The 26,415-nt window shown below is 33.0% G+C and overlaps 1 protein-coding gene across 1 annotated transcript in view; it reads right to left on the bottom strand.

Moving 5' to 3' along the window:
* Nucleotides 1-13,802: 13,802 nt before the first annotated feature.
* Nucleotides 13,803-26,415, bottom strand: part of PLOD2 (procollagen-lysine,2-oxoglutarate 5-dioxygenase 2) — a 98,228-nt gene continuing 85,615 nt past the window's right edge. The window contains exons 12-20 of the mRNA XM_061193580.1: nucleotides 24,410-24,535; nucleotides 22,038-22,179; nucleotides 20,818-20,880; nucleotides 19,701-19,814; nucleotides 16,960-17,025; nucleotides 15,744-15,848; nucleotides 14,432-14,578; nucleotides 14,197-14,322; nucleotides 13,803-14,032 (exon numbers count right to left, since the gene is read on the bottom strand). Of these exons, the coding sequence (XP_061049563.1) occupies nucleotides 13,877-14,032; nucleotides 14,197-14,322; nucleotides 14,432-14,578; nucleotides 15,744-15,848; nucleotides 16,960-17,025; nucleotides 19,701-19,814; nucleotides 20,818-20,880; nucleotides 22,038-22,179; nucleotides 24,410-24,535 (1,045 nt within the window). The 3' untranslated portion in view covers nucleotides 13,803-13,876. The remainder of the gene's footprint in view (nucleotides 14,033-14,196; nucleotides 14,323-14,431; nucleotides 14,579-15,743; nucleotides 15,849-16,959; nucleotides 17,026-19,700; nucleotides 19,815-20,817; nucleotides 20,881-22,037; nucleotides 22,180-24,409; nucleotides 24,536-26,415) is intronic.

Raw genomic sequence — 26,415 nt, 5'->3', positions numbered from 1 at the left:
AGACATCAACCTAATATGAATCAGATGTTGAATTATCAGACAAAGACTTTAAAGAAGCTATTATGAAATGTTTAAAGAAGTAACAAAAAACATTCTTAAAACAAATGGAAAGATAAAAATTTCATCAGATAAATAGAGGCTATAAAGGAGAACCAAATGGAAATTTTAGAACTGGGAAATACAATCACCAAAATAAAAAAAAATTTACTAGATGGGTTCAATAGCAGAATGAAGACAAGAGAAGAGTTAATGAACTTGGAGGTAGATTAGTAGAAATTATCCAATTTGAACATAAGAAAGACAAAAAATTGAAAGAAAAAATGAACAGTCTTAAGAACCTGAAGAAAATACCAGAAGGTCTAACATTTGTGTTTTTTAAGTTTCAGAAAGAAAAGAGAAAGATTATTGTACAGAAAAAAATGTACTTGAAGAAATAAGGGCTGAAAACTTTCCAACTTTGGGTAAAGACATAAGCTTGCAGATTCAAGAAGTTCAGCAAACCCCTAACAGGATAAAGTCAAAGAATTCTGTGCCCATACATATCATGATCAAATTGATGAAAATCAAAGAGAAAAAATCTTGAAAGCCATTAGAGAAAAATAAAGCATTACATGTAGGGGAATAACTATTCAAGTGATTGTAAGTTTGTCATCAAAAAGAAGGCAGTGAAGCAAAAACGATATTGCACTGTAAGAAAAGAACTGTCAACCTATAATTCTCTATCCAGTAAAAATAACTTTCATTCACAAATTAAGATGAAATAAAGACATTCTCAAATGAATAAAAACTAAGATAACTTATCACCAGAAAACCTAATATACAAGAAGTGCAAAAGGAAGTGTTTCAGGTGAAAGGGAAAAGATACCAGAGAGAAACATGGAACTTTGGGAATAAAGGAAGAGCAACAGAAATGGTAAACATTGCATAAATAAATAGACTATTTTTCATTGAAGTTATTTTAAATGGTTCTTTAAATTTTTTAAATGGTTGAAAGTAAAAATTATAACATTGGTGGATTGTTCAATGAACATAGAGTTAATAAATATTACAACTAAAATATAAAGGAAGATATGGTGGTAAGGTTTCTACATTTGACTAGAAATGGTAAAATATTAACTCTAAGTAGACTGTGAAAACTTAAGTATGCATATTGTAATACCACTGGAAAAGATACAAAAAGACATATTAAAAATATAATTGATAAATTTAAAAGTAACACTTAAAATATTCAAATAACCCAAAAGAAGGCAGAAGAGTGGAATGAAAAATAGAGGGGACAAACAGAAAACAAAAAATAAAATGGTAGACCTAACTCTAAACATATAAATAATTAAAGATAAGTAATTTAAACACGGCAATTAAAAGACACAGTTTTCAGATTAAGAAGAAGGTAACAAATATATATGGTCTATAAGAATTCCACTTTAAATATAATAATTTAGGTAGATTAAAAAGGAAAACAACAGTAATATATAAACACTAGTCAGAGAAAAACTGGAATATATTATTAGAATAAACCTCAGAGCCAAGAAAATTACCAGAAATAAAGAGGGACATTGCATAATGATAAAAGAATCAATACATTAATAAGATATAACAACAATGCTAAATATATGTACCTAACAACAGAGCTTCAAAATACTTAAAGCAAAAGTGAATAGACATGACAAGAGAAACATATCAATCTATCACTGTACTTGGGGATTTCAACACTCCTTTCTCAGGAATCATAAAGATACAGAAGAACTGAACAACACCATCAGACAACTGGACTGATTGACATTTATGGAACACGTCATTCAACAATAGCAGAATACTCATTCTTTTCATGTGCACGTAGAACATTCACCTTGATAGACTACATCATGAGTCATAGTACAAACCTTAACAAGTTTGAAAGAATGGTAATCACACACTCATGTACTCTGACCATAAAGGAGGGCTGACTATAAAGTCTTACTCGGATTTTCAACTGCATGAGGGTTGGTGCCCCTAATTCCTGTGTTGTTCAAGGGGTCAACTGTACATTAATTAATTTTTTAAATTGGGATAATAATCTTTAATGTTTTAAATAACACTTCTTACCTTTCAACAGTCCTTCCTGCTTCCACATTCTCTGCCATGTTTCTCTTCCTAAGGGTTCCAAGTATATTTCTTTATCCTTCAGATTAGGTTCAGCAATATGACTTGCTTTAGCAAAAGAATAATATGGAAGTGGTGATGTGCCACTTCCAAGAGTCCTTCTATGTTTCCACTTGCCTTTCCCTCTATCATTGCCATGGGGGAAATATGCTGGGGTGAGACCATTGGGCCTGGGAGGGAAATCAGAGATTTACAGCAGAGAAAACCGCATTAAGCTGAGCCCAGGCAACTCATAGATCCATGAAATTAAATTATTGTAATTTTAAGGCACTGTGCTATGGGAGTGGTTTGTTATGTAATCTTTTGTGTGGCAAAAGCTAACTGGCATGTTTGTAAAGCACAAACTGACCTCTAGTCCTTGACAGGATCCCAGTCTCAGGGTAACAGCAATGAGAATCAAGATATCCAGGAAGGTGTTCAGACAAAAAGAACAAGACAAATCCAGTTCTAATAAATGAAGAGTATGATTTCTCCACAGGCTCAAAATAAAACTTGGTTAACAAATCTGACAGGAAAAAGTCAAAGCAAAACAGGCATCAGTGTTAACTCGTTACTAGACCTACTTGGGGCCCTTGAGCACAGACAGGATTAGAACTGAGGTGAGGGCAAGCAAGACTGAATCTCTAGGTGAAGGTCTAATATATATAGATATAGGGGGAAAACAAAATGGTGAGTAACTGGGCAGTGAAAAATGTCTTTGGGCAACATCAAGAGACCTCTGTATAGTAACCTATTGTGTTTCTTCTTTTGTCTTGGCTATAGAGAGAGAAATAATAAGTTTTGTGTGCAATTACAAAAAACATCTCACCACTTCCTCTAAATGTTTTCTGACCTCTTGTATCTGCATTTTGATGGTATTAACATTATTCCTCTGGACTACCCCTAACTCATTTTAAGTGGATGTGAAAAATACTATGAACATCAATGCATGACGCCTTAGCCTAAGAACTAGTGCTTTCAAAACTGTACATCATGATCATTATCAACAATGTACTCAATATACCAAGAACAATGGGGCATGCAACATGAGGGCTGCTCCTGGCCTTTTAAATAAAGGGCCAATAACATGGATTTTTAAGAAATTCTAATTCACTCTACTGCAATGCTTGGGCAATCTTGACCCAGAGATGCAAATTTAAATAACTGCAGTTGTTCCTCTTAACTCTTACTCAACACTGATTAATTTCAGATGTGCCAGACTCAAAGCTTTCTCCTGCCAAACTTTCTAAAACAACATTCCTTTCAACAGCTGAAAGGTGTATCAAAAGTTAAAGGAATAAAAAGTAGTTTAGTTTGGATATGCCTTGAAACCTAGTGTTTTAATAGAAAAAGAGCTAACTAACAGAGGATTAATGCTTGTTTTGTTTGGAAGGACCTGGAATTTGGAAAAACATTCTTGTATCCCGTAAATACTGGTCTCTGTCATCTGCTAACAATGATCATCCAAGTTTATTCATAGCATGATGTAGGATGCTCTTCCATACAGTATAAATTATGCATAAACCCAACAATATAAGAAATATTAAATTGAAATGAATTCATCCTTCTACTTCTTAAAATTCCTTTCCAAACTTTTCTAAATATCTAATGGACATTTTAGTAGTTTCAGTGTTGTAGCTTTGTTGAAGATTGTTGAAGATTGACCTCACAAAATTGCATTTGGAAATGATGGGACTCCTATTATCAGAGATAATTAAACTGGAACAGAGCAAAAGTCTGATATTTTACATTCAAATAAAAAATTGCATTTACATACAGGTTGAGAGAAGCCTCATTTAAGAGCAAAACTCATTACTGCACATTAAAATCACTGAAGCACTTTAAAAAATAGCTGTACTTGGGCCTTACTCCTAGAGATTCTGGTTTCTTTGGTCAGGGCTAGGACGTGAGCATCAGCATTGTTTAACTACTCCCCCAGGTGATTTTAATGTGCAGCCTGGTTTGAAAACCACTAATCTGGTGTTTTCTTTTAAATCATTGCGGTATAACCCCCTATACAAGATGATAAAATCTTAGGCTTTACATCTAGAAATATAGTGACCAGACCAAAGGAGGCAATCAGAATCACTGCAGTAGCCAGGTTTCTAGGTGACACACTGTCAAGTGTGATGTTGACAATGGAGAGAGAAGCAGAGAGCCACAGAGGACAGGATGATGAGATGGCTGTGAATCCTGAACTGTTTATCTTGGAGAGCAGATTTAGGAAAACCACAATCCATTTGCATTGCTAACACATAGAAAGGGCATTCAACTTAGTCTGTGTTCCTTTAGAAAGCAGAACAAGAGGCAACAGGAAGAAGTTGCAAGGGCAGCTGATATCAGCTCAATATAAGGAAAAGCATTCTGCTAACAAGAGCTTTTCAACCACAGATGAGCAATCTGCAAACCCTCAAGCAGAGGTCTAGTGATCTGTCACGGACATGGGAAGGAAGCTGGACTATGTGACCTTTCTTTCCCATTGTACAAATAACCTGAGAGAACATCTTGCAGTTTCATGAAATTCCTCAAACTGTGTCTGTGCTTTTGGAGCTGAAGAAACAAAAGACTGAGGGAACTCAGGCTATTGGCTGGAACCAAGGCTGTCTAATAGTCATGAGCTCTCTCTTCTTTGCACGATTGCACCAAATCTTACTTGACCATCTTACCACTGGTCAAGTCTCTGGACATAGTATACCCTCGGGAGAAATTGGTTATTTTTGTCTTTCCATATAAAGGACTAGGGAAGAGTCTGATATTTTAAGTGTGGAAAAGATAAAAGGATGAGGCATAGGGGGTTGGGGGGAGAGAGGAAACAGTTGTGATTACTGCAGTTAAATATTTGAAAGAGACACCCATGTTAAAAGGCATTAATTTTTTTCATATCATTTTCAAATGTACGTGTATAAACTTTAAGTAGAAGTTACAAAAGACAGATTCTGGCACAGTTAAGAAAATGCTCGGCTGTGTCTGTGTCAGGATTCAATGACTTGATCATCACTGGATTGTAATGCAAGGATGATAAGTCCTATCTATTAATCTAAATCAAATCTATAATGTCAGGTACAATGATAGGCATGTAAGAGGCGCCTAATAAACATTCACTAAATAAAGTTTTCAAGTACAGTCTGGATGATCATCAACCAGGGAAACTTGAAAGGGATTTGTTTAGGGTGAAAGCAGGACAGAGATTGGACTACCTAGCTTTTAAGACCACTCCAATCTTGAGATTCTATTGTTAGATGATACAAATTAAATCACTAAACCCTAAAATAACTCTAGGTTTTCATTATTTTAAAACGAATACATACCTAAATCTATCTTCTTCAATTAAAATAGGTATCTTTTTCTTAAACATGTGATTGGTATATGAGGTAAAAATAAGCCATCTTGCAAGCCTGGAAACCTCAGTGGCTTAACATGTAAAACTTATTTCTTTCTCACACATATCTGTTGTGGGTCTGATACCCCTTAACGGAAACTCCCTTCCAAATAGTGACTCAGGATCCAGACATCTCAGTATATATGCTTCAAGGGTCGCTATAATGGGCTCTTAAATGTTTGGCCTTGGGAGTGATCCACATCATTTCTGGTCATAGGCCAGTGGCCAAAAAACAGTCACACGGCCCCACTTAACTATGAGTGGGTGGAAAATCTGGGAAGCACAGGGATGTTCAGGGAAAATTACATGTAACTGTTACAAATGTAAACCATCATGGAGGATTTACATTCTGGGCTACAAGCATCTGAGCTCTCCAATTAATCATGTGACATGGAAAAGTACGCATTCTGCACATCTCGTTCTGTCCTCATTTTAGACTTTAAAAAATAAGGAAACATTGGAATAAATATTTGCAAGAAAGTCTGTTGAAGGATGAAACTGTTTGAAAAACAGCGCACACAACATGCTTCCCCCCAAAAACAGAATCTGAAATCTTAAGGCCAAAACAAACGTCCCAAATTAGGAGATGAAACCTTTCTAATCATTGGCAAGTTAGGTGGGGTTTATGTCCATTTTTCACATCCTCACTTTGGACTATAATTAGATTGATTATAACTCCTCGATCTCATTGTTCTCTCCCATGTCTTTGTCACTTTACACACTTGAATTCACTGTTTGTTACCCTTTTAACGTCTCGGATCTGCCAAATCCTTTACCAATTTTAAACAGTTAAAGATATCTCCTCTGTATTTGTATAAAAATACTTTTTCCGTAGTCTGTTTTATTCAAACTATTACTGACATGCAGTCAAGAAGTTTCTAAATTCTGTTTTTTCTTTCTGACATCATCCACATTACAGCTCTCCTAAACAATTCATTTTTTGAACAAATTCATACAGGTCCGTACTTTTGAAATTATAAAGTTTTAATTCCATTATTGATCACATTTCTAGCACCATACTGAATAGATGTTAAAATGCTGTTTGGTTAAAATCAACAAGCCACACCCAATGAGCAGTGTAATCTGTAACTATGGTAACAACAGTAGTTCCAGTGAAAATACACCTCAAGGACACACTCTCCTTGGCATTTAGAAATCCACCGTTTTCACATGTTTCTACTTTAGAACTATTTCTTAGTTTAAAGTGGGATGATAAAATATAGAGTTTTTAGTCAGTATATGGATATAATGCTTTTGCATTTTACTAAAAACTGTTTCAAGATGTGTAAAACCAAATTCATTCAATTCAAAATATTTATTTAAAGTCTAGTACACATATGGCCACCAAGCAGTTTACTCATAAACTGACCATTCCCTGTCTCGGTCCTTTCTCACAGGATATTGAGGATAACAGTGATATGGGTTTCTCTTTATAACATCTTAGTACATCACTCTATCCAACTTGGGGCCGCCTACATATCCTTTTATTCAGGAACAGATTGTACAGTCTTTCTCAAGGCTTTACCTCACCCAGCACAGCCAAAGAACACATAGATTTATTTATTTATTTTTTGGTCTGTTAAATTCAAAACTCCTATTTCTTTCGGGGATCATTTTGATTCAAATACAACAAAATCTCAGACATAAAATCAACTCCCAATAACTCATTCACACATATGAGTGCCTACTGTATGCCAGGCTATCTCTAAAACTGAAAAGACTGAATAAGGACCAGTCCCTTCCTTCAAGAAACATGGCTTTATTGAGGAAAATGAAAGGTAAATAAACAATCCAGTACGTTAAGTGCTCAGGAAAGCAGGCCCAATTAGAGAGGAAGTATGGGCAATTATCCCTGTTTTGGTATCTATTGTTGCATAATAAACTATGCAGAGCTTAGTGACTCAAAACAATGTAATCTTCCTCTCTCACGGCTCTGTGGGTTGATTGGGCTCAGCTGGGTGGTTCTCGCTTGGGGACTCACATGTGGTTGCAGGCAGAAGTCAACCATGGGGACAACAGTCATCTGAAGGTTCGACAGAGCTTGATGTCCAAATAATTCACTCACATGCTGCCAGATGATGTAGGAACTGAGCTTCCACTGTTGGCTGGAGTGCTTTTATGTGGCATGGGCTTTTCACAGAATGGCACCTGGATTTCAGGAGTGCCTAGGAGTGAATGTTCTAAGAGATCAAAGCCACTGGGTCTCTCCTGACTCAACTTGGAAGTTACACAGAGTAATTTCTACTGCATTCTACTGGTTACAGAAGGCCCACCCAGGTTCAAGGTGAGAGCGAAGTGTGCAGAGGTACGAATCCTGGGAGGCATGGGTCATTGAGGACCATCTTTGGAGACTTGCTATCACGGACACCAAACCATTTAGGTTTTGATCATATGTATATTTTTAAATTTCCTCTCCTCTTGGCTCACAGAAGATCAAAAGGAAAGCCACCTTAGGACAATATGAAAATCAACGAAATTGCTCTAGACTTAGATGAGCAGCACCTGAATTCAGTCAAGCAGCCAGGGTGCAAGGCAACTCAAAGGAGGGGAAGATGATCAAGAAGTATGCGGGGCAACATCTGAATATGTGAGAGCTAGAGTAATTTAGAACTACTCTAGTACACCTCCCTTCAATAACTTCAACAGGAACAAATTTCCTTAATCATCAAAAAACCAAAACAGAGAACCTGTCTTCACTGCTGCACTTTACCAGCCTTGTGCTGATTATGAGAAGAAAAAAAAATGATTTACCTTTCCCTGCCACAAAGGAATTTTTAAAAATACGTTTGTTCTTTATAATCAAACCCTTTGGAAGTTTTCTAAAGTCATGTAAGTTATTCTGTTTACTCAAAACCAATTACTGTATCAGCTGTAATTGAGTCTGACCATTTCTAAACTGATTTTATCATTGGCCTGTATTACCTAGTGAAAACAGATTAGCAGTTTCCAAAGTACATAAAGTATAGAAAACAAATAACTTCATCAGTACTAACTAGGAATATGCTAGCTACCCCTGATTTCAGAATAAGGTATCCCAATTGCTCCTTTTAAAACACTGTGTTGTATCTACAAAAATAAAAAAAGGAATTCCTGAAAAAAATCACCCAAATTTATATCATTTTTATTTATGTTAGCCTTTAAGAAAAATTTTGAAAGCATGAACCTTAAAAAAAATTTAAGGCTCTTGCTTTTTGCTTAAAATTTAGACTCTATTAGTTATCTACACTGGCCACAAGGTGGGGCTCTGATGTCACAATTTGGCAAGATTTGTAAAATGTATATTTATGTAATCACAAATGAAAATAATAAAACAAAATTTAATAGAATAATCTCATTTTTAAAATATGCACATTTTCAATTAATCAATTATCTAATCATTTATGATCAGCAGAAGAAAGTTATGCTTTAATTTGTCCATTTCTCACCTGGAAGTTAAGCTCTGTCAAATTTTAAGTCTCCTGAGTAGGTACAGGATTTTATATCATTATGTGCTTTCCTTAAGGATTTTTTCTGCCATTTCAGATTACATTCCTAAAGGAAAAGTAACTGAACTTAAATCACTGTTAAGAAAAATGTCCTTTAAAATTATTTTTTAAATTATTTTATAATTAAGCACAGAGAAGTTCATTACTTATTACAAATCTACATGAAATTTTTTTTTCTCCTTCTACATCCCAGAATTCTCTTTTTGCAATCTAATAGTTACTTTGGGATGAGGATAATTTGAAAGGAACAATATTTTCCTTAAATTGTTGATAGCATGCATGATGTTTTCCATTTGTTTTGTTAAAACCATTCTTTAAGTCGATTACTTGTTTATTTTATATTGTTAAATAGGCAGAAATTCTTTTCTAATTTTTAAAAGAGTTTAAGTAATCAGATTTTTTTAAGTCAGCCATTTATCAGTGAAGATAGAATAGCATGCTAAAATAATCATTGTTACTTGATTTATCACAAAAAAAATTACAGTACCTCAAGAATCAGCAAAGAACCTACTTTTCCAAATTAATATTTTCTAATTTATTTCAATATATTAAGAATAAAACAAAAATATAATTTAAAGTTTATCTTTAAATTTAAAAATAAACTGTCTGAAATTTATAAAGTCCACACATCCCTTGCATATATATCCATCTTTCCAATTTTCTAATTCTTTTTATTAGAATAATTTAGCAATATAGTACTCTGCATTTTTAAAGCATGTCTGTGTGTAGTTTTCTTCTCTTTTCATTACTTATTTCTTAGTGTATTTCTCTTCAAATTTAATCCAAACTTCATTGCTTTCATTGAAGAGCTTTATACATTTCCCCCCTGTTCCTCCCCAATGGCTTTTTCTTACTAAAGAGTTACACTAAAAGAAGTCTGTAGCTTTTTATTCTGAAAGACACAGATAAACAGTGCAGTTTGACAAAAGCTGCTTTCATCAAGTTTAAAGACTTTAATTTTCTGAAATGGTCAACATCTAGTCGAAGTGAGGTATTTACTGAGACTGACTCTCAACTGTGACAGAAAATTTTGTTTGGCTTTCCTGCAACTTGAAGAGATCTGTTGTATAGACCACTCCATATTCCAAATGAATGACATGCCCCAAAAATGTCATATAAGATGGGCTTTAGGGCTTAGCAAGCAGGAAAATTAAGAAGTGCCTGTGACAGACAGGAAAATAGGAGTGAAGGAAAATATAAAGAGATTCTGTCATTAGGATGGACCACTCAAATTATATGTTAACTGTTTTCCATATGTTTATTCTGTAGAAGGGTACTTGATTTCTTAGGTAAGTTACCAATACAGGTAAATTACTAGTGTTTTTCAAAAATAAAGCAGAGTGAAAAAAATTAATATACTGGACTACTACTAAAGTATCCATATTAAGGGAAGATATTCACATTGATTCCTATGCACATTAAGAATGAGAAAAAAATGCCACCATTAGCATCTAAAGCCCTGTGGTAATATATGTATACACACATTCACACACACACACTCACATACATGTACCCGCAGACACCAATAGTTACTATTGACATCAATACACTTCAATTTATTGTAATTAAATTACATTCTCTTTTCTTTCTACTGTTTTTTTCTTTAAACAATTAATACCCAGATGTATTTCCATAGTAAAAGATTTTGGTTCCTCAAAAACTTAAAAATTGCGATGATATGATCTAGCAATTCCACTTCTGAGAATATATCTGAAGGAAACTAAATCATTATCCCCAAAAGCTGTTCACATTCCCATGTTTACTGGACCATTATTTACAACAGCCAAGACGTGGAAACAACCTAAGTGTCTATCAACGGATGAATGGGTAAAGAAAAAATGATATATATAAATACACACACACACACACACACACACGCACATGCACACACACTGGAATATTATTCAACCATGAAGTAGAAGGAAATACTGCCATTTGTGATAACATGGATGAGGCTTAAGGGCATTGTGCTAAGTGAAATAGGACAGAGAAAGACAAATACTGTATGATCTCACATATATCTGGAATTTTAAAAAACTGAACTCACAGAAACAGAAAACAGATTAGTGATTGCCAGAGCTGAACATGTTTCAAGCTATAGCTTTCCCTATCCATCTAATCCTGCCTGATTTCCAGCTTTCAAATTTTTGACCTACTTAGGGAATTTGTCGCACTTTCGCTCATTAATTATGAATTGTTCTTTTTTTTGTTTGTTTGATGAAACCTCCCCGGGAGCTTCAATCAACACCGATGTCCTCCCTCCTCCTTCCTGTTCATTTATAGCAATCATTGCTTGCAAAATGCACACATTTCCATTGTTCCATAGTCTTTGTTTATTAATTTAACTCTTTCTCCTACACAGATATAATCCTATTAGAGGCAGGGATCATTCTTACAATTCAGTTTTGTTTTCAAAAGACTGGGAGTTAGTGGAAAAAGACAGACCTTTGGGAGCCAGACAGATCTGTGTTTACAGACGACCTCTGCTTCTGCAATTTGCCCATTGTGTGGCCTTAGGAAAGTCACTTTATCTTCTTGAGATTTCGTTTTCTTCCATAAAATGAGGATAATAAAACTTGCACTGTGAGATTGTTGTGACAATTATAGATAAACTACATAAAGTAGCTGGCCTACAGTAGGGACTCAATAAATGGCCCCAATTATTATAATACGGTGCCCAGCCCATGTTATGATCAGCACTTAGTAATACTTGATGAGTAATAAGATAACGATGATAGTTGATAGGATAACAGTAGGACTAGATTTAATCTTCAGGATAAATTGTTCTATTTAAAAGTACATTTCATATCATTTCATGAAGTCTGGAAAAAGAGGAAAGGTAGAAAATGTGCTCAGCTGATTGCCTTGATCCAATTTCTGGCAACACAGCATGAGATTAAAATAGCTACTATAAGTCACCACCTACTACTGGAAAGAACTAGTATCTGGTTATGTCTTTCCTCTGAAGTGTACCACAAGGGACATTAAGCTGGCTTGCACTGGTAGAACTGTTTTTTATAACCAAAGTCTGTTCTGAATGGTTGGTATCCATGACATACCAGTACATATTTAGAATAGCATCCCTGAAGTATAGTAATATAATTCACAAATAATTACTAAAATATCTCTTCAGTCAAGTTGATGGATAGTAGGAGTTTACTTTGGATACTAAGTGCCAATAAAGAACAAAAAGGTGATAGAACCCAACTCCTTATTTCCTAAATCCATCTCCCAGTAATATAACATCTTATTCATCACCATACCTTCAGTGCTTGGACCAGTGCCTGGCCCACAGTAAGGACTTGAAAAACACCATTGAATAAATAAATATATATCAAATAAATATTTTTGTCTCTGTTTTCTCACCTGTAAAATAAGTTAGATCAAATCCCTAGTCAGTCTGAAATTGAAGATATTACAATTCAATTTGGAATTCAATAACTAGAATGTTTATTAAGTTCTGATATCAGTAAATGTACCAAGCAAAATTTAAAAATCACAGCCTGTTGCATCCAGATATTCTTTCAGTATACTCCACCATACATTCTCTTCTAAAGATAAATCACCAATAATAGAGAGAACAACAGAAACTTATTTTAAATTATTTTATTTTTCATAATTTTCTAACACATGGTGTTAGAAAAATGAAATTTGGCACCATGACTTAAAACTTTTTTCAAGTTTAACCTTTAAATTAAAAACAGTAGCTACAATAAGAATATTTAAACCTCACTCAGAGTAATGGTAAAAAAATCAAGTCACAAATTTTTTTGTGTTGGGGAATTTTTTAAAGTGGGATAAAAGGAAGGTAATAAAAAGAGTAAGAAGGATAAAACGGAGACTATGCTGGGAAGACAAAAAAGTGAATCACCCCCCGGAAGAAAAGACTTAGGAGGAAGACAAAGGGCAAAAGGGAAGAACAAAGGCTCACCAACTTTATTTTCCTGATATAAAATTCAAGTACTTAAAAACGTAAAAAGTTTTTAAAAAAAAAATCATAAAGTGTTACTACTAATCTCAATGAAATTTTCTTTTTCCTCATTATTTTCTAGAATTAAAAAGAAAAACCCTGTTTTGAGTTAAGGACACTTGCTGATCTTAAGTTGATACTTGATGTACTTTAAGAAATCAAAAGGCTCAAAAGCTTTCCTAAATCTAACATCTACTTAATATAATCTACCTTGGAAAATTCATCTGAAGGAACATAAGGCTTGATTTCTACTGCAAATGTAAAAAAATCTGTCTAACAATCTAAACAGAAATAGTTTCCACTGGATATGTACCTCAGTTGTATTTTGTACTAAGTTTCTTGAGGAAAAACATTGTGTAATATTGTTCTTTGTATTCCTTCAGTAACTACTGTAAAAGGTACCTATATAGGCGGTCAAAAAAGCACTTACACAATTAGTTGCATACAAATTCAGTTAGAACTCCAGTTTTTCAGCATTTCAAAAATTGAAATTTTTGAAATTTTCATTTATATCCATTTTGTCTACATGTTGATAAATAAAACTCTTCCCAGCCTTTTAATAAGAAAATATTATTAGTCTCATTTGTCACTTGTACATCTGTACCTGAATACTTTATCAACTGAAACACAAATTCAGAAAATTGTCATTATTCTCAGAGACAATAAGGCATAGAAATAAATATTTGTTTTTAGATTTTTTTTCCTTTTTCTTCTTCTTCAATCTGTGTTTTAAGGCTCAGAGCAGACATTAAGAAATATCAATTTTTTATAAAAAGTTTTTCAAATGTTTGGCCCAAAGTGAAGTTGTTCTGTGGAAGTTATTAAAATTTTCTTCTCATCGTCTCAAGCACAACTTCAAAGACATGTTCATGCCAGGCATCCATTCCAAAAGAAAACTGAATTCAATGAAAAGTAAATAACTTAGGGATCTATAAATGACACGGCGATGTATCTAGTTCCATTTTTAACAGGAAGTCCTTCATGCAAATGCGTGAGTCTCCCTGGATGCATGAAACTCCAGCCTTTTCTTGGTGACTCAATAGAGCAATTGTACCTTAGAAATTTGCATCCACCACCCTAAAAAAGATAGACCAATAAATGTATCAACTTGTTATGTTTCATTTTTAATGAGTGATAAAATTCAAATGATATCTAAGCAGAATCTAAAAGAAAATAAGGCAAAGCCCTTTCATAATGACGTATTTCTTTTGAAAAATGTAAAAAAAAAAAGCCATAATTACCTGAAAATCTTCTCCCACATTATTGAGTGCAATGTTGATGGTAAATGTAGAAGCATCATGATGAGGGCGAAGAGAGCGTTGTCTTTCAGGGGAGTATTTTACTACAAAATTCAATAGTGCAAACCCCTAAAGGAGCAAAGTAAATTAATGGATTTGCTTATCAATAACAATATAAAATAGGACATTTGTGTAAAAACTGGTAGGAGGTAGGCAGCAGGAATGGGAGGATAATTACCTTAGTATAATAGCCTGCAAAGACCTTCAGCGTAACAGGCGCAATAAATTCCCGGATAAAATGAAGCCATACATTCTCCAGACCAATTTGCTTCATGTGGATATCATCAGTTGGGACATTTTCATAACCACCAGATATACGGCTATCCTAGAAAGAGTATTCATGACATCATAAACTGTGGTCTGTGTGCAATTCACACTTACATTATCTTGGAATTTTTTTCAACCACAAGATCATAATAGACAATAAAAATAACAGTTCAATTATGGGGTACCATCTGCTTTAATTGTGAAACTATCAAAATAACTTAGGTAACATGGCTTTGCAAATGTATCAATGATGAAGCAAAGTATTACAGAGTAAGACAGCTTTCCTACTTATTTAATAGATATGTGAGGTCTGATGAGAAATAAAATTGATTGCCAAAGCCTTCCCATGTCCCCTAGAAAATGAGTTTTTTTACGGTGAACCTTCAGGCAGTCTTAGCTGGTGATGGGCATAGATTCTGTTTGTCTGCCATTTGGATTACCTGTCACTGAAAATAAACTTTCCCTGCCACGTTCCTCACTTTTATTTTGTGGCACCCAAAGTGCTTCCATGATTGCTTTTCATTATCCTACCACCTGCTGACTTCAAGTTCTTCCTCATACTTTGAACTTCTGTCTTCCTGATCAGCTAACTAGCTGGGGAATATATAATTGAGCAGAGGCAGTGATATTCCAGAATATTCCACTAAAATTCCTCAGTACTCTGAAGGAGCTGGCATCTGTGGGTTCTCGGAGGAAAAGAAATACCTTGAACCACCTATAGTAATGCTTTCAGCCAAGTCTTTGACTCTGAATGTAAATGCAAAACTGAATTACACCAAAGGCATTCAAATAGATTCCTCCTGTCTATGTTTACACAAAAAAAATAGCTTTGGCAGTCAACCAGAGAAACTTTGTCTTGGTATTTTCACTATAGCTCACTGCAAAAATGCAGAGAATAAAAAGTGGCCTTGGAGAAGAGCAATATCACACAATAGGCATATATTACCTTACCATCCCCAGCCAGGAGACACTGACCCTTAAGGCCTATCCAGTGTAATTGGAGATGAAACTGAGGCCCGGATAGATTAAATGTTAAACAATTAGTACCAGAATTAGGCTAAAAACAAGAGTTCTCTTGACAGCCTTGGGTAGCCCCTTCATTTAGGTCTAAGACTCAGAGATGTAAGACAAAAAGGACAAACCTCCTCTACCTTCTCTAAATATCTACGCTCCTCCTTGCCCCACATACACATTTTAGTTCTTTGTGTGAAATGACAACTTACATGATGTTTCCCCCCAGACCACTGGCCATAATGCTCCATTTCTTCCACCAATTCATCGCAGGCTTTTTCAGAAAATATAGGAAACCAAAAAACATCTGGACAAGGCTATAGATAAAACATGACATCACCATTAAGAGAATAACATTTTGTGTCTTTTTACTAAGAAATGGCATTTCAAAAGTATAGAATATTCAATATTTATCTCACTTAGATGTCTTTTTAAGAAGTTTGCCCAACATTACTGACATTACTGTTACAAACAATACTAGTTTGGGTTTTTTTTTTTTAAAACAATTTCTAAGACTTTTATTTTCATTTATTTACTTATTTTGTTTGCATTTTAACATCTGTGCAATCAAGATGTGTCTCAGAGACACAGTTGGCCAGGCAGCCATAGTGATGTAGTTGTTAATGCCACAGGGCATGTACACTTGGTCAGGCATTCACTCTGTCCTCACTTTGTGTGTCTGTATGTATCTGTGTGTGTGCACATGCACACATTTAGTTGGCACTGCACTTGTTGACTTGCCCTTTGAAACATCTTTTTAAATGATTTACACTACCACTCACTGAAATGAAATGCTATTATGTATACAGTGCTCTATAACATATAACATATATGCCTTAATAAGTCTAAAATAGCTCTTTCAATATGCATAAAATAAAAAACTCTAAGTGACTAGGAAACATTGCATCATAGTTTAATTGGCAGTATTTTTTTCCTTTCTCACGGTACACAAAATAACAGAGCATCTCAGAATTAAACACATTTTAGACACTTTACATTGTCTGAAATAAGGTATTAGCAATAGTTTGGAACACTAACCTCAAACAGAGTTCATTTTTTAAAAGACCTCTCTGAGAAGAGACGTGTGGAGCTCAATTTCTTTCAAAGATAAACTTTCATTGAAAGAGGCCTACACCAGAGATCTGCCAAAAATTCCTTATTTTTGAGATAGCTATAACATTTGGGAGTATGCTAAAAAAAATGGCATGATCTTAAAATTATTGTTAATTCTCATTTTTCTACATGTTTACAACTGTAGGACCCTTAAGGCTGTAAAACTGGTAATTAAGTCATATGAATTTTACCTAAAGGATAAAGTTTCTTCACTTTCACAACATCTGCTGCTAAAGCAGTACTGCATTAATAATATTCCCTGCTGGAAAATATAGCAAAAATGCTCTACATATCATAGTAATTATTAATACAAACCTGTTCAACTATATTTTCAGTGAAAATCTTTGAATAATCTCGGTTTATATACTTTTCCTTCCAGTCCTACAAAAAAATCAATTGCACAGGTTAAAGCAAAAATCTTTTCATAAATACTTTAATAGAAAATATAAAGTACATGCACTTTAGAAATTGCTCAAGCAATTTATAAATGACTACATGTAGTAGACAAAGTAGGAATTTTCAGAAACCGCAGTTTATGTTTTTTAAACTTTGCCTGATTCTATGTATGTTCACATCATTTTATGAAATGCAAAATTTTTATTTACGGAGTTTTATAACTCAGGATTTTAAAATTTGAGTAATCTTATAGTCACTATATTTGTATGCTATATTCTATGCATATACATAGGTGTAGGTAAATATGTGTGTTTTACAAGTGAAAGATAAGGAACATAATCCTACCAACAAATATTAGTAAAAATTAATCCTACCAACAAATATTAGTAAAAATATTAGTATTAGTAAAAATTAGTAGGTAAATATGTGTGTTTTAAAAGTGAAAGGAACATAATCCTACCAACAAATATTAGTAAAACTTAATTAGTAAAAATTAGTAAAATTTGTAAAAATATTAATCAACTTGGCCTTACTTATAATTTTATAGTGAATTACTCTAAAATAATTTTGATTTTTTTAAATGTATTTAAAATTTCTGCCTTCAGTTTTAGATGTGTATCAAAGAATGATCATGGGGTTACAATTTCATATCTTTTAGTTACTGAAATTAAGGTATAAGACCATATATTGAAAAATAGCTCCTCTTCATACTAATTCATGAACCTGAACCTTCTCTTAGTCCAATCACTGACACGTAAGCCACACACTAAGATACATCAATTTTTGTCAATATCAGCTAAGGAATCCTTTTCCTGGGTCAAGCGTTTTATTTAAAAACCCAACATTTAAAGGGTATATATTAAAATATGAGTCAATATCCAAAATGATCTTTTCTTAAATATATTTAGACCATTTAACAAAATTCTTAATTTTCTCTTTGCAAAGTACAAATTAAGTGAGCAAACAGGAAAGAATTGAGATATGGGCTCAAAATAATTCCAATCAAAATACGTTTCAAAAATATTTGTCTGAAATATATCTTTTGAGGCCACAATTCAGAAGGGCCCTGATAATTTATTTGCCATTCTTAGTTTTGCATATCTCTGCTTATATGTAACTCAGAAATTTTTGATATGGAAGAACAAAAGTTATCTTCAAATTCTTTAACAAATTTAATTTATACATAGTATATCATTATAAGGATCAAATTACTGTATTATCTCATTATTCCCTTTAATATTAATTGGTTCTCTGATTCCAAAACATGGGGGAAAATTAGCAGTAAATAATCATACATAACATTTCAGAATCTTTAAATATTTTTAAGTATTCTTTCTTGGCATCATTATAGATTTTTTGAAGTTAAAGAAACAAGCTCCTAAGATTTTACATTAAAGCATTAATATTAACTTTTCATTTTAGACTGCTTTTCAAATATCATGGAACAAACTGACTTTACTAATTTCTTAGAAGTTCTGATAATGGGATAATCATTAAATATTTTGCTATGGGATACCCCTCATGAGGCATGTCAGTCAGGCTAATTTACCAAAAACAAAACAAAGCATGGAAAGAAAAGCAGTTCCTATTATTTCTGATATATTCATTGCATACTCTCTAATGATTTGAATTCTCACACAAATATCTACAGGATATAACTTGGGACATTTTTTTCAGGAAGCTAATTATTACCCAAGAAATCAAATAATTCTGTCTCTCAAAATACCAAGAGATTCAGTGCCAAGGTAAAATATGTAATTCCACCCTCACCATTTAAAAAAAGCCTCTTTTCAATTCTACTCCTGTGAAATATGGAGATATGCAGCTAAAATGAAACAGAAGTATTTTTAAAATACCCCCAAAAAGTCAAAAGATATTCTTTTTCCTTCAACAGAGTTCCAGAGACCATTAAATTTACTATTCCCAAAAATCAACTACTACAAAATAAAAGAGAATTCTCATCAGGTGGATTGAGTCTTTGTAATTTAAAACTTTTACTATTGGGAAGGAGAAAACCATAAATAGTAGTATTACAGAGATTAGAGAGAGTATTTTCCCTTGAATAATTGTGCCAACTTGACTAAAGAAAACCAACCCAGTAAGACAAAAAAGGAATTAATGTCTACATGATTCAAATCTTTCAGAAAAGAAATAATTTTGGACTTCAAAAGGAAATCGTTTCCTCAACTTAAGACTTTATATGCTGAATCCACTTACTCTGCAATTTTCTCTAGCTATCTTTGGTGTACATTCACAACATTGTTATAAAAAACAAACAAAATGATAAAATAAAATCCATTTTCACAAACTAACTTTTTGAATTTTTTACCTGAAAGTCAAAATGTAATATTGTCATACGTGAGCTACTTGTAAACATATTCCTCTGAAATTGTGATTAAAAATTTGTTGGAGTTTTTGAATATATAAAACAGAGATATTGGGAGAAATCAAAGAAACTGATAATTCCCTTCCCCAAACCTCATATGTCTTTAAAAGAAAGTTCTTAGTCGAGAAATATAATTATGCCTTAAAAAAATATAATTAAAAATACCTTTTTAAAGCCTCTTACCATATTTTCATATTATTAACCTAATTGATTTACATCCATTTAGAGTTATAGGAAAATAAGTAATAAATGAAGCTGAGCTTGAAATACATACCACAGGATTTTCAAAAATCTGCCAGAGGTCATTGTTATAATGGGAAATATTATAATTAGCAGTTGATAATAGTCTTCCAAATTCATGTCTATTAGAAATGTACATAAACACACCCTATATGCCAAAAAATAATAGTATTAATAATCTTGGAGGAAAGTACAAGAACATAAATTTAACCACAGGAAAAATATACAGAAGATATTAATTTCAACTTTTATTTCTCATTCAGGAACATGCATTTTTATTTTTCATATAAAACATGCATGATTTAAAATAAAAAATAAAATTTTCATTAATTATGAATTCAGACACCACACAAAACTAATTGATAGCACTGACACTCAATTGAAAAAAAGAAGAATAACTGTTTTTGTCCCTTTCTCATTGGTCCTAAATGTAGACATCACGGAAAAAGAATTCCTGTTTGAAAGTAGAAATATTTTTGAGACACCAAAGTGCAATTAATTGTACCTCTTTCGGCTTCTTTCCCTTTCAAAGAAGATATCACATTTTTAAACAAGAATTCAAATGTCAATTTTATTTTGTCAGTCTACTTCATACTTTTATTGTACTGATATTTAAAGACTGAACACAGAAATTACTCCTGCATTATGAGGCAGCTAAAGAAAATCAGTCTCCTGTCCTTGCCCCAAACCAAATAAATGTGGCAAACACCATTAAGGTAAGGTTGTTTCTTTTTGTACCTGTTTTAATAGTAAAAGAGTTAGTTAGTAATAAAAAAAAAAAAATGGTGATGAGTACCCAAATCTCATTTTAATCAGGATGTACTTTATACTTACTCCTACTTCTTCTCTCCCTTAAAAAAACAAAAACTGGAAAAACTAGTTAAAGTGATTTGGATTTAACTTTCTCATTTGTCAACCATAAAATCTAAATCAGCCCAAAGAACTAAGAGGTGAATATCACACAATGCCTACCCCAACATGCAAAGCACACACATACATATACAGATTCAGAACCAACGAATACCGACCGTTTACACCAAGCTAAAAGGAAAGAAGACTCTTAAACTTTACTTCTAGACAATATCTAGTATTTTAATTAAATAAACAAAATTAAATAAACCAAAACAAGTAAAAATAAATAAAAATAACACCTTTGGGGGCCTGAGCATTTGGAATGTTTCCGGAGTAGGGGAGTCTTTTTCCCTTTGTAAAGTCTAAAATGAAGAGAAGGATTGGGTAAGTTGACCTGCACACCCACTCTCTCAGGTATTCTTAGGTAAATAAAAATAGCAGCCTTTGATCAAAAGCTGACATTCTGAAATGTCCTTCACAGACAACATGCAGAACAAGCAAAGCTTACAGCGCACACAAAGAAACAACTCCAGCCCTTTTTTTTCTGTTGGTCAAACATAAATCCAAGCTCATTCCTTAGTAGAATTTTCATTAGACACAAAATTAAGACAAAGGAAAAAATGTGTAAGAATGGCCATTCCAGGATGCGCTGTTGAGTCAAATTAGCCAGACATGAGCACAAATTACAGTCACAAGTACTGAGTATATTCAATATAACAATGGACATAAGTTTATAGGAAAAACAAATATATTCAAACAATACATGCCTTATTAAACCAGAAAAAAAGTACTTGCCAACTTTCTTGATTTTTTCCAAAATCACATTTGCTTATATAAATTTGAATAAAATAACCCAATCATTTTAAAACAGAAATCCATATAAATGTTTTAAGACGTATTAACACATTTTGAAAAACAAACTATTTTCTACAATCACAAGTTTTATCAAGAAAGTACATTTGTAGAATAGCAATGTATCATTAATTTTTCACATAGATTAAACAGACTACATGTTTCAATCCTTCTCCCAGATTACTGGTAAGGAACGTACTTTTTGAGAATATGGGGTTAATAATGATAGAGAAAATATGGACATTGATTTCAGGACAAAAGTGTGTTTTTCTTAAATGTGTAACTGATCATTTCACCCAGGCTTCATATAGTTAACTTTAATTAGGTCAGGTTTTAACTATAGAATTTCAAATGAAAGTAAAGGCAAATTCTTAAAAATGCAAAGCTGATTTGTAATAAATCTATGTTTATTATTGAAAATCTTACTGTTGCTTATGAGTTAACCTAAGCACCAAGCCTAACTTTTTTCAAGTTGTTTCTATAGGTAAATGTTCCACAGGTAAATTATTCTCCATAATTGCTTCCAGTATTTCAATACAGAACCAAAAAAATTGGCTAGTACTACAAATTAGAAAGAAAAAGGGCACCAAAACAAATGACACATCAAAACTGGGAAAGCAAGCCATCTTACAGAGACATTCAAGCAAGCCATCATTGTATACCCTACCATTTCTCTAGCATTTCGGCAAAGAGCCATATCAGGATCCAATTTATCACGAACAAAATAGTTCCTTTCATTCATCTCTGATCGGAGTGTCTTTCCTTTAATTAAGTACACGTTAGCCATGTATGGGACATTCCATATCCCTCTGAAAGTAAAGATAAGACGTTCCAAAATACCACAAATACGAAGTTTTATTTTTATGTTTTTAAAATAAATGCCTTCTATGTTTTTAAATTTTGCAGATATAAATTATTGAATCAAGTTACACACAAATGCAAACACATTTAATGATATCTGACACATATGTACACACACATATACATGAGATTACTTGGTAAATACTACATACTATGAGATAAATCACTATCTCCCTACATAAACTTCATTTTAAGGTTGATATGTTTGGCATTTTGGCTGTCATCCCTCACTCTGTTGATACAGCTAGAGTTACAATATTCTGTTGTACATTTAAGATTAAGCAGTCTGATAGCAAAAAATAGCACATCCAGCCAGTGGCGTACTGCAGCCAGCTCACACTGGCTCCCCAGAGCATTTAGCTTCCCTTCTGACTTCACATTGGAAGCTTGAAATCAGCCGTGGCGGAACTATTCAGAACACAGAACTGGGCAAACACTACAAATCAGGGCATCCTCCAACCCAAAGAACTAGTTGTTAGACATTTACCAGCACATCACTGAATACAGCCTAAAATTCTCCTAAAATATGGTCTTTTGAAATTCATTAAGCTATCTCAATTGTCTGTAGAAAAAGGAAGATATAAAGAAACACAGCTGGAAGTACATGAGTGTTGGGAGACACTGTTTATTTTGTCCTTCATTCTTTCCCACACTTGTCTCCTTACTCTGAACATGACTCATTTCATAAAAACAATATAATAGAGGTTCACCTGAAGGGATATGCCTTTGCTTTTAGAGCACAGAAAGGGAAGATCCTGACCAAGGAAATGTAGTTAGATATTGAAAGCAATATAGGTAACATCATTTTGTCTTACTAAATGAGCCTCAAAGGAAATGGCCAATCAAAAATATACAATGTGTCCGCTGAATTCAGCAATTAATCACTGGTATGGTAGAGTGTGCAGTTTCAATTTTAAAGGAAAACACACACACACACACACACACACACACACACACGTCACAAGACGTCATTCTTTCATGTAGCTTTTATTCATAAGGTACATTCTTCTATTAACTAAATCAAAAACCTCTACTTTATTCTTTTCCTTACACTTTAGACAACAATTACAGGAGGTTGGACAGAAAAACACCGGTGCCTAAAACAACTTAAATGAAATATGAGTTCTCTATTTCTACTTCTGTGAAGCCTTAGTCCTGCTATACCCACAGACAATATCAGGCATATGGTCTATCCTGATCATTCCAGAATCAATTAACGTACTTTGAAACAACAGAATATGATCTTAATAGCATTTTCTCAGTTATCATGCTTCTTAACTGCAGCTAACAAAAGCCTTTATCGTTTACATCATTCAAATTTACTATTACTGTTTTTACACCTATTATTATTTTCACAAGCAAAACATCTCTTTACCACTCAACTGTTCAACAAGAAGTGTGTGGGTTTTTTTTTTTCTAAATTTTAACCCTTTTTAATTGAGTTGATGTATCTGAGAAATTAGGCAAAGCACTTAATGTCTCAGTCACTCTGGTCCATCATCTGTATGAAAAACAGGATACATACATTCTTCCTTAATATTACCTCAGCAAAAAAACTACTTCAAGTGTGATTAATTTTTAGTTTAAAAAATATCAATTGTTATCTTTGAAATAAATATCAATCATGCACATACTTTGTAGTAAGTATATTCTTTTCAAACTCTAGAAATGGAAATCATACTGGCAAAGCAATTTCTCTTTAAAGCAGAATATTAGCTGCTTGCAAAAATTCTTGCAGAAAGGAAAATTCTTGCAAAAGGAAACGTTGGAAGGTTTGATTGTTGGTGTTTCTGTTTGCTCATTTATAAATTTTATAAGCTATCAAACAACCTTCACCCTGGCCACTAAAGAAATTAGCTAAACTAAATTCCCTTTCCAAACTTTAAAGAATATTCCTCTTCTAACAACCATAAGATGACTACCCATGGTAATCATACACTGTCTTTCAGTATTTCCCACAACTGAGAGTTTGTGCCTTTGAAGATTTACAACTTTAAGAACAATTTTTTAAATATTAGTTTTACACTAGTATTGCAGGATCCCAAGTGGTCTCCAGGTCTTCAAATTTCCACTTAACATAAAGAGATAAAAAATGTTTTAAAATTCAATATAATATTAACAAGACCATATCTTTAGATAAAAGTATTTTACATTAAAAGATCAAATCAAGTAACTTACACTCTATTCCCTTGAACAATATCCACATAATCTTCAGATCGAGAGTAGTATCCATCAGGACTCAAGGCCCCCCAGAAGTTGGACCACAGCTTTCCATGACGAGTTACAAGAGGAGCAATGATCTTTCTAAAGATGAGAGAAAAACAAATCCAGATAATTATTTATTTTTTAACTGCCACAGAATTACGTGTTTTGGGCTTAACATGACACAGAAAACGATAAAGTTCATTTAGCACACATGTAGTTAGTCCAAAAAACTAAATGTAAAATAAAAGAGAGAGGAATTTCCTCCCCTCACTTTTTTTAAAATAAGTACATTGCTGACTTTCAATGATGTTTTTTAAAAAAAGCCTAATGAGAAAGGAAAAGTAATTGAAAATGTGAATGAAAGTATAAAAACAACTTTTAAAAGTATCATACTTATATCCAAAGAGTATAACTATCTTAATTATTTAGTTATTTTAGTATTTTGAAAATTATACTAAATGAAATCAAATATTTTCATTGTTATTAGGCAGACGTAACAGTCCCTGGTGCATTAAGGTATCCAATAAATATTTGCTGGAAAAAAAAATGTATGAAGATCGGCTGAGATATTTGTAAGTAGGCCAGTTTTCCTAAAGTTAAGCCTTGAATTACTTTAAAGTATGTTTCCGGTTTTTTTTTTTAACTTTTAAAATGGGTTGTGCTAGCCCTGGTGACACTAAACATTTTTCTGGTCTTTTGACTATTTTAGAAAACAAAATAGAAGGTAACTGCTATACCGTGCTGTCTCACTACCTACCAGGAAAGCAGCCCCTTTAAGACAAGTATATGTTACAAATTCAAAACATGTCAGATTTCTTTTAAGGAAATCTAATTTATAATGTGTCAACATTTTCCAAATGAGGTAACAAAATCTGAAGTTCTGTTAGAATTATTTTTAAAATGAAGTAAATTGTAGTGGTGTCATACAATTTTGAAGAAATCTCACACAACTCCTCCAAGAGGAAGGTTATAGACCAACTATTTCCACAAAAAAACCTATTTCACAACCCTCCAATCTTGTGAAGACCAGGTGTGCCCTTTCTCTTACCTATGGAAAAGTGACACACAGTTTGTAAATACACTTCATGCAAAATAATGATTGTAGTTTATTTTTCCTGGTTCCTATTAGAATAAAATGTTAACCAGATACATTTACATTTTGTTTTGTTTAGAATACCTATAATATTGGAAATAAAAACATAAATTAGAATCTACATATTATGTTAATCTAAGGAATGAATGATAATTCAATGTTGATAACTAACAAGATCAAATATTTAATAGAAAAAAATCTTGTAATTTATAATCTTAGCTGCCTGACAGAGCTGGGGAAAGAGACATTGAAAATCAAAATCCATCTTCTGTGTACCTCAATGTTTTCAGTATGGAATTAGAAGATTAATACTGAGAGGTTTTAGCTTTTGAAATAATAACTGAATTCTCAAATTGACAAATTATACAAACGATGGATTAGTAGAGTATAATAGACTTCTTACATATTTTATTCAGCAAAATGAAAACAGTAATTCAAACATTTCATTGCTAACCATTCCGTTTGTTAAGAGAAATAATTGTGTTAATAATATATGTGAACATACACAGAGTAATATCTGGCACTTAATAAGCACTCACTAAAGGTGGGGTATTAGTGAGGGTATTAATAGTAGTAGCAGTAGTAGTAGTAAACGAAGATTAATATCATTATAAGCTGGTATAGATGGTGCCTTTTACCCATTTCAATTCAGTTAAATGAAAACAGGTACTGCCTAGAGATAATTAGTTCAGTACTAAACAAAGCCACAGATCAGGCTGTGGAATAATATGTACCTCTGAAATTTCTTTCATATTCTAAGAACTTCCAACTCTGTAATAACTTTTTAGGTCTGAAGTTTTATGAAATTCTACTTTAAAAATATCTGTGGAAAATAAGACAATTCTATTTTTAGATAGATCACAATTTCATCTAGCTTTAAATAGAA

The sequence above is a fragment of the Eubalaena glacialis genome, chromosome 6 (genome assembly GCF_028564815.1).
Source record: "Eubalaena glacialis isolate mEubGla1 chromosome 6, mEubGla1.1.hap2.+ XY, whole genome shotgun sequence".
NCBI classification, from domain to species: Eukaryota; Metazoa; Chordata; class Mammalia; order Artiodactyla; family Balaenidae; genus Eubalaena; species Eubalaena glacialis.
Note: the sequence above shows the minus strand (reverse complement) of the source record. Positions and strands in the feature narration are given on the sequence as shown.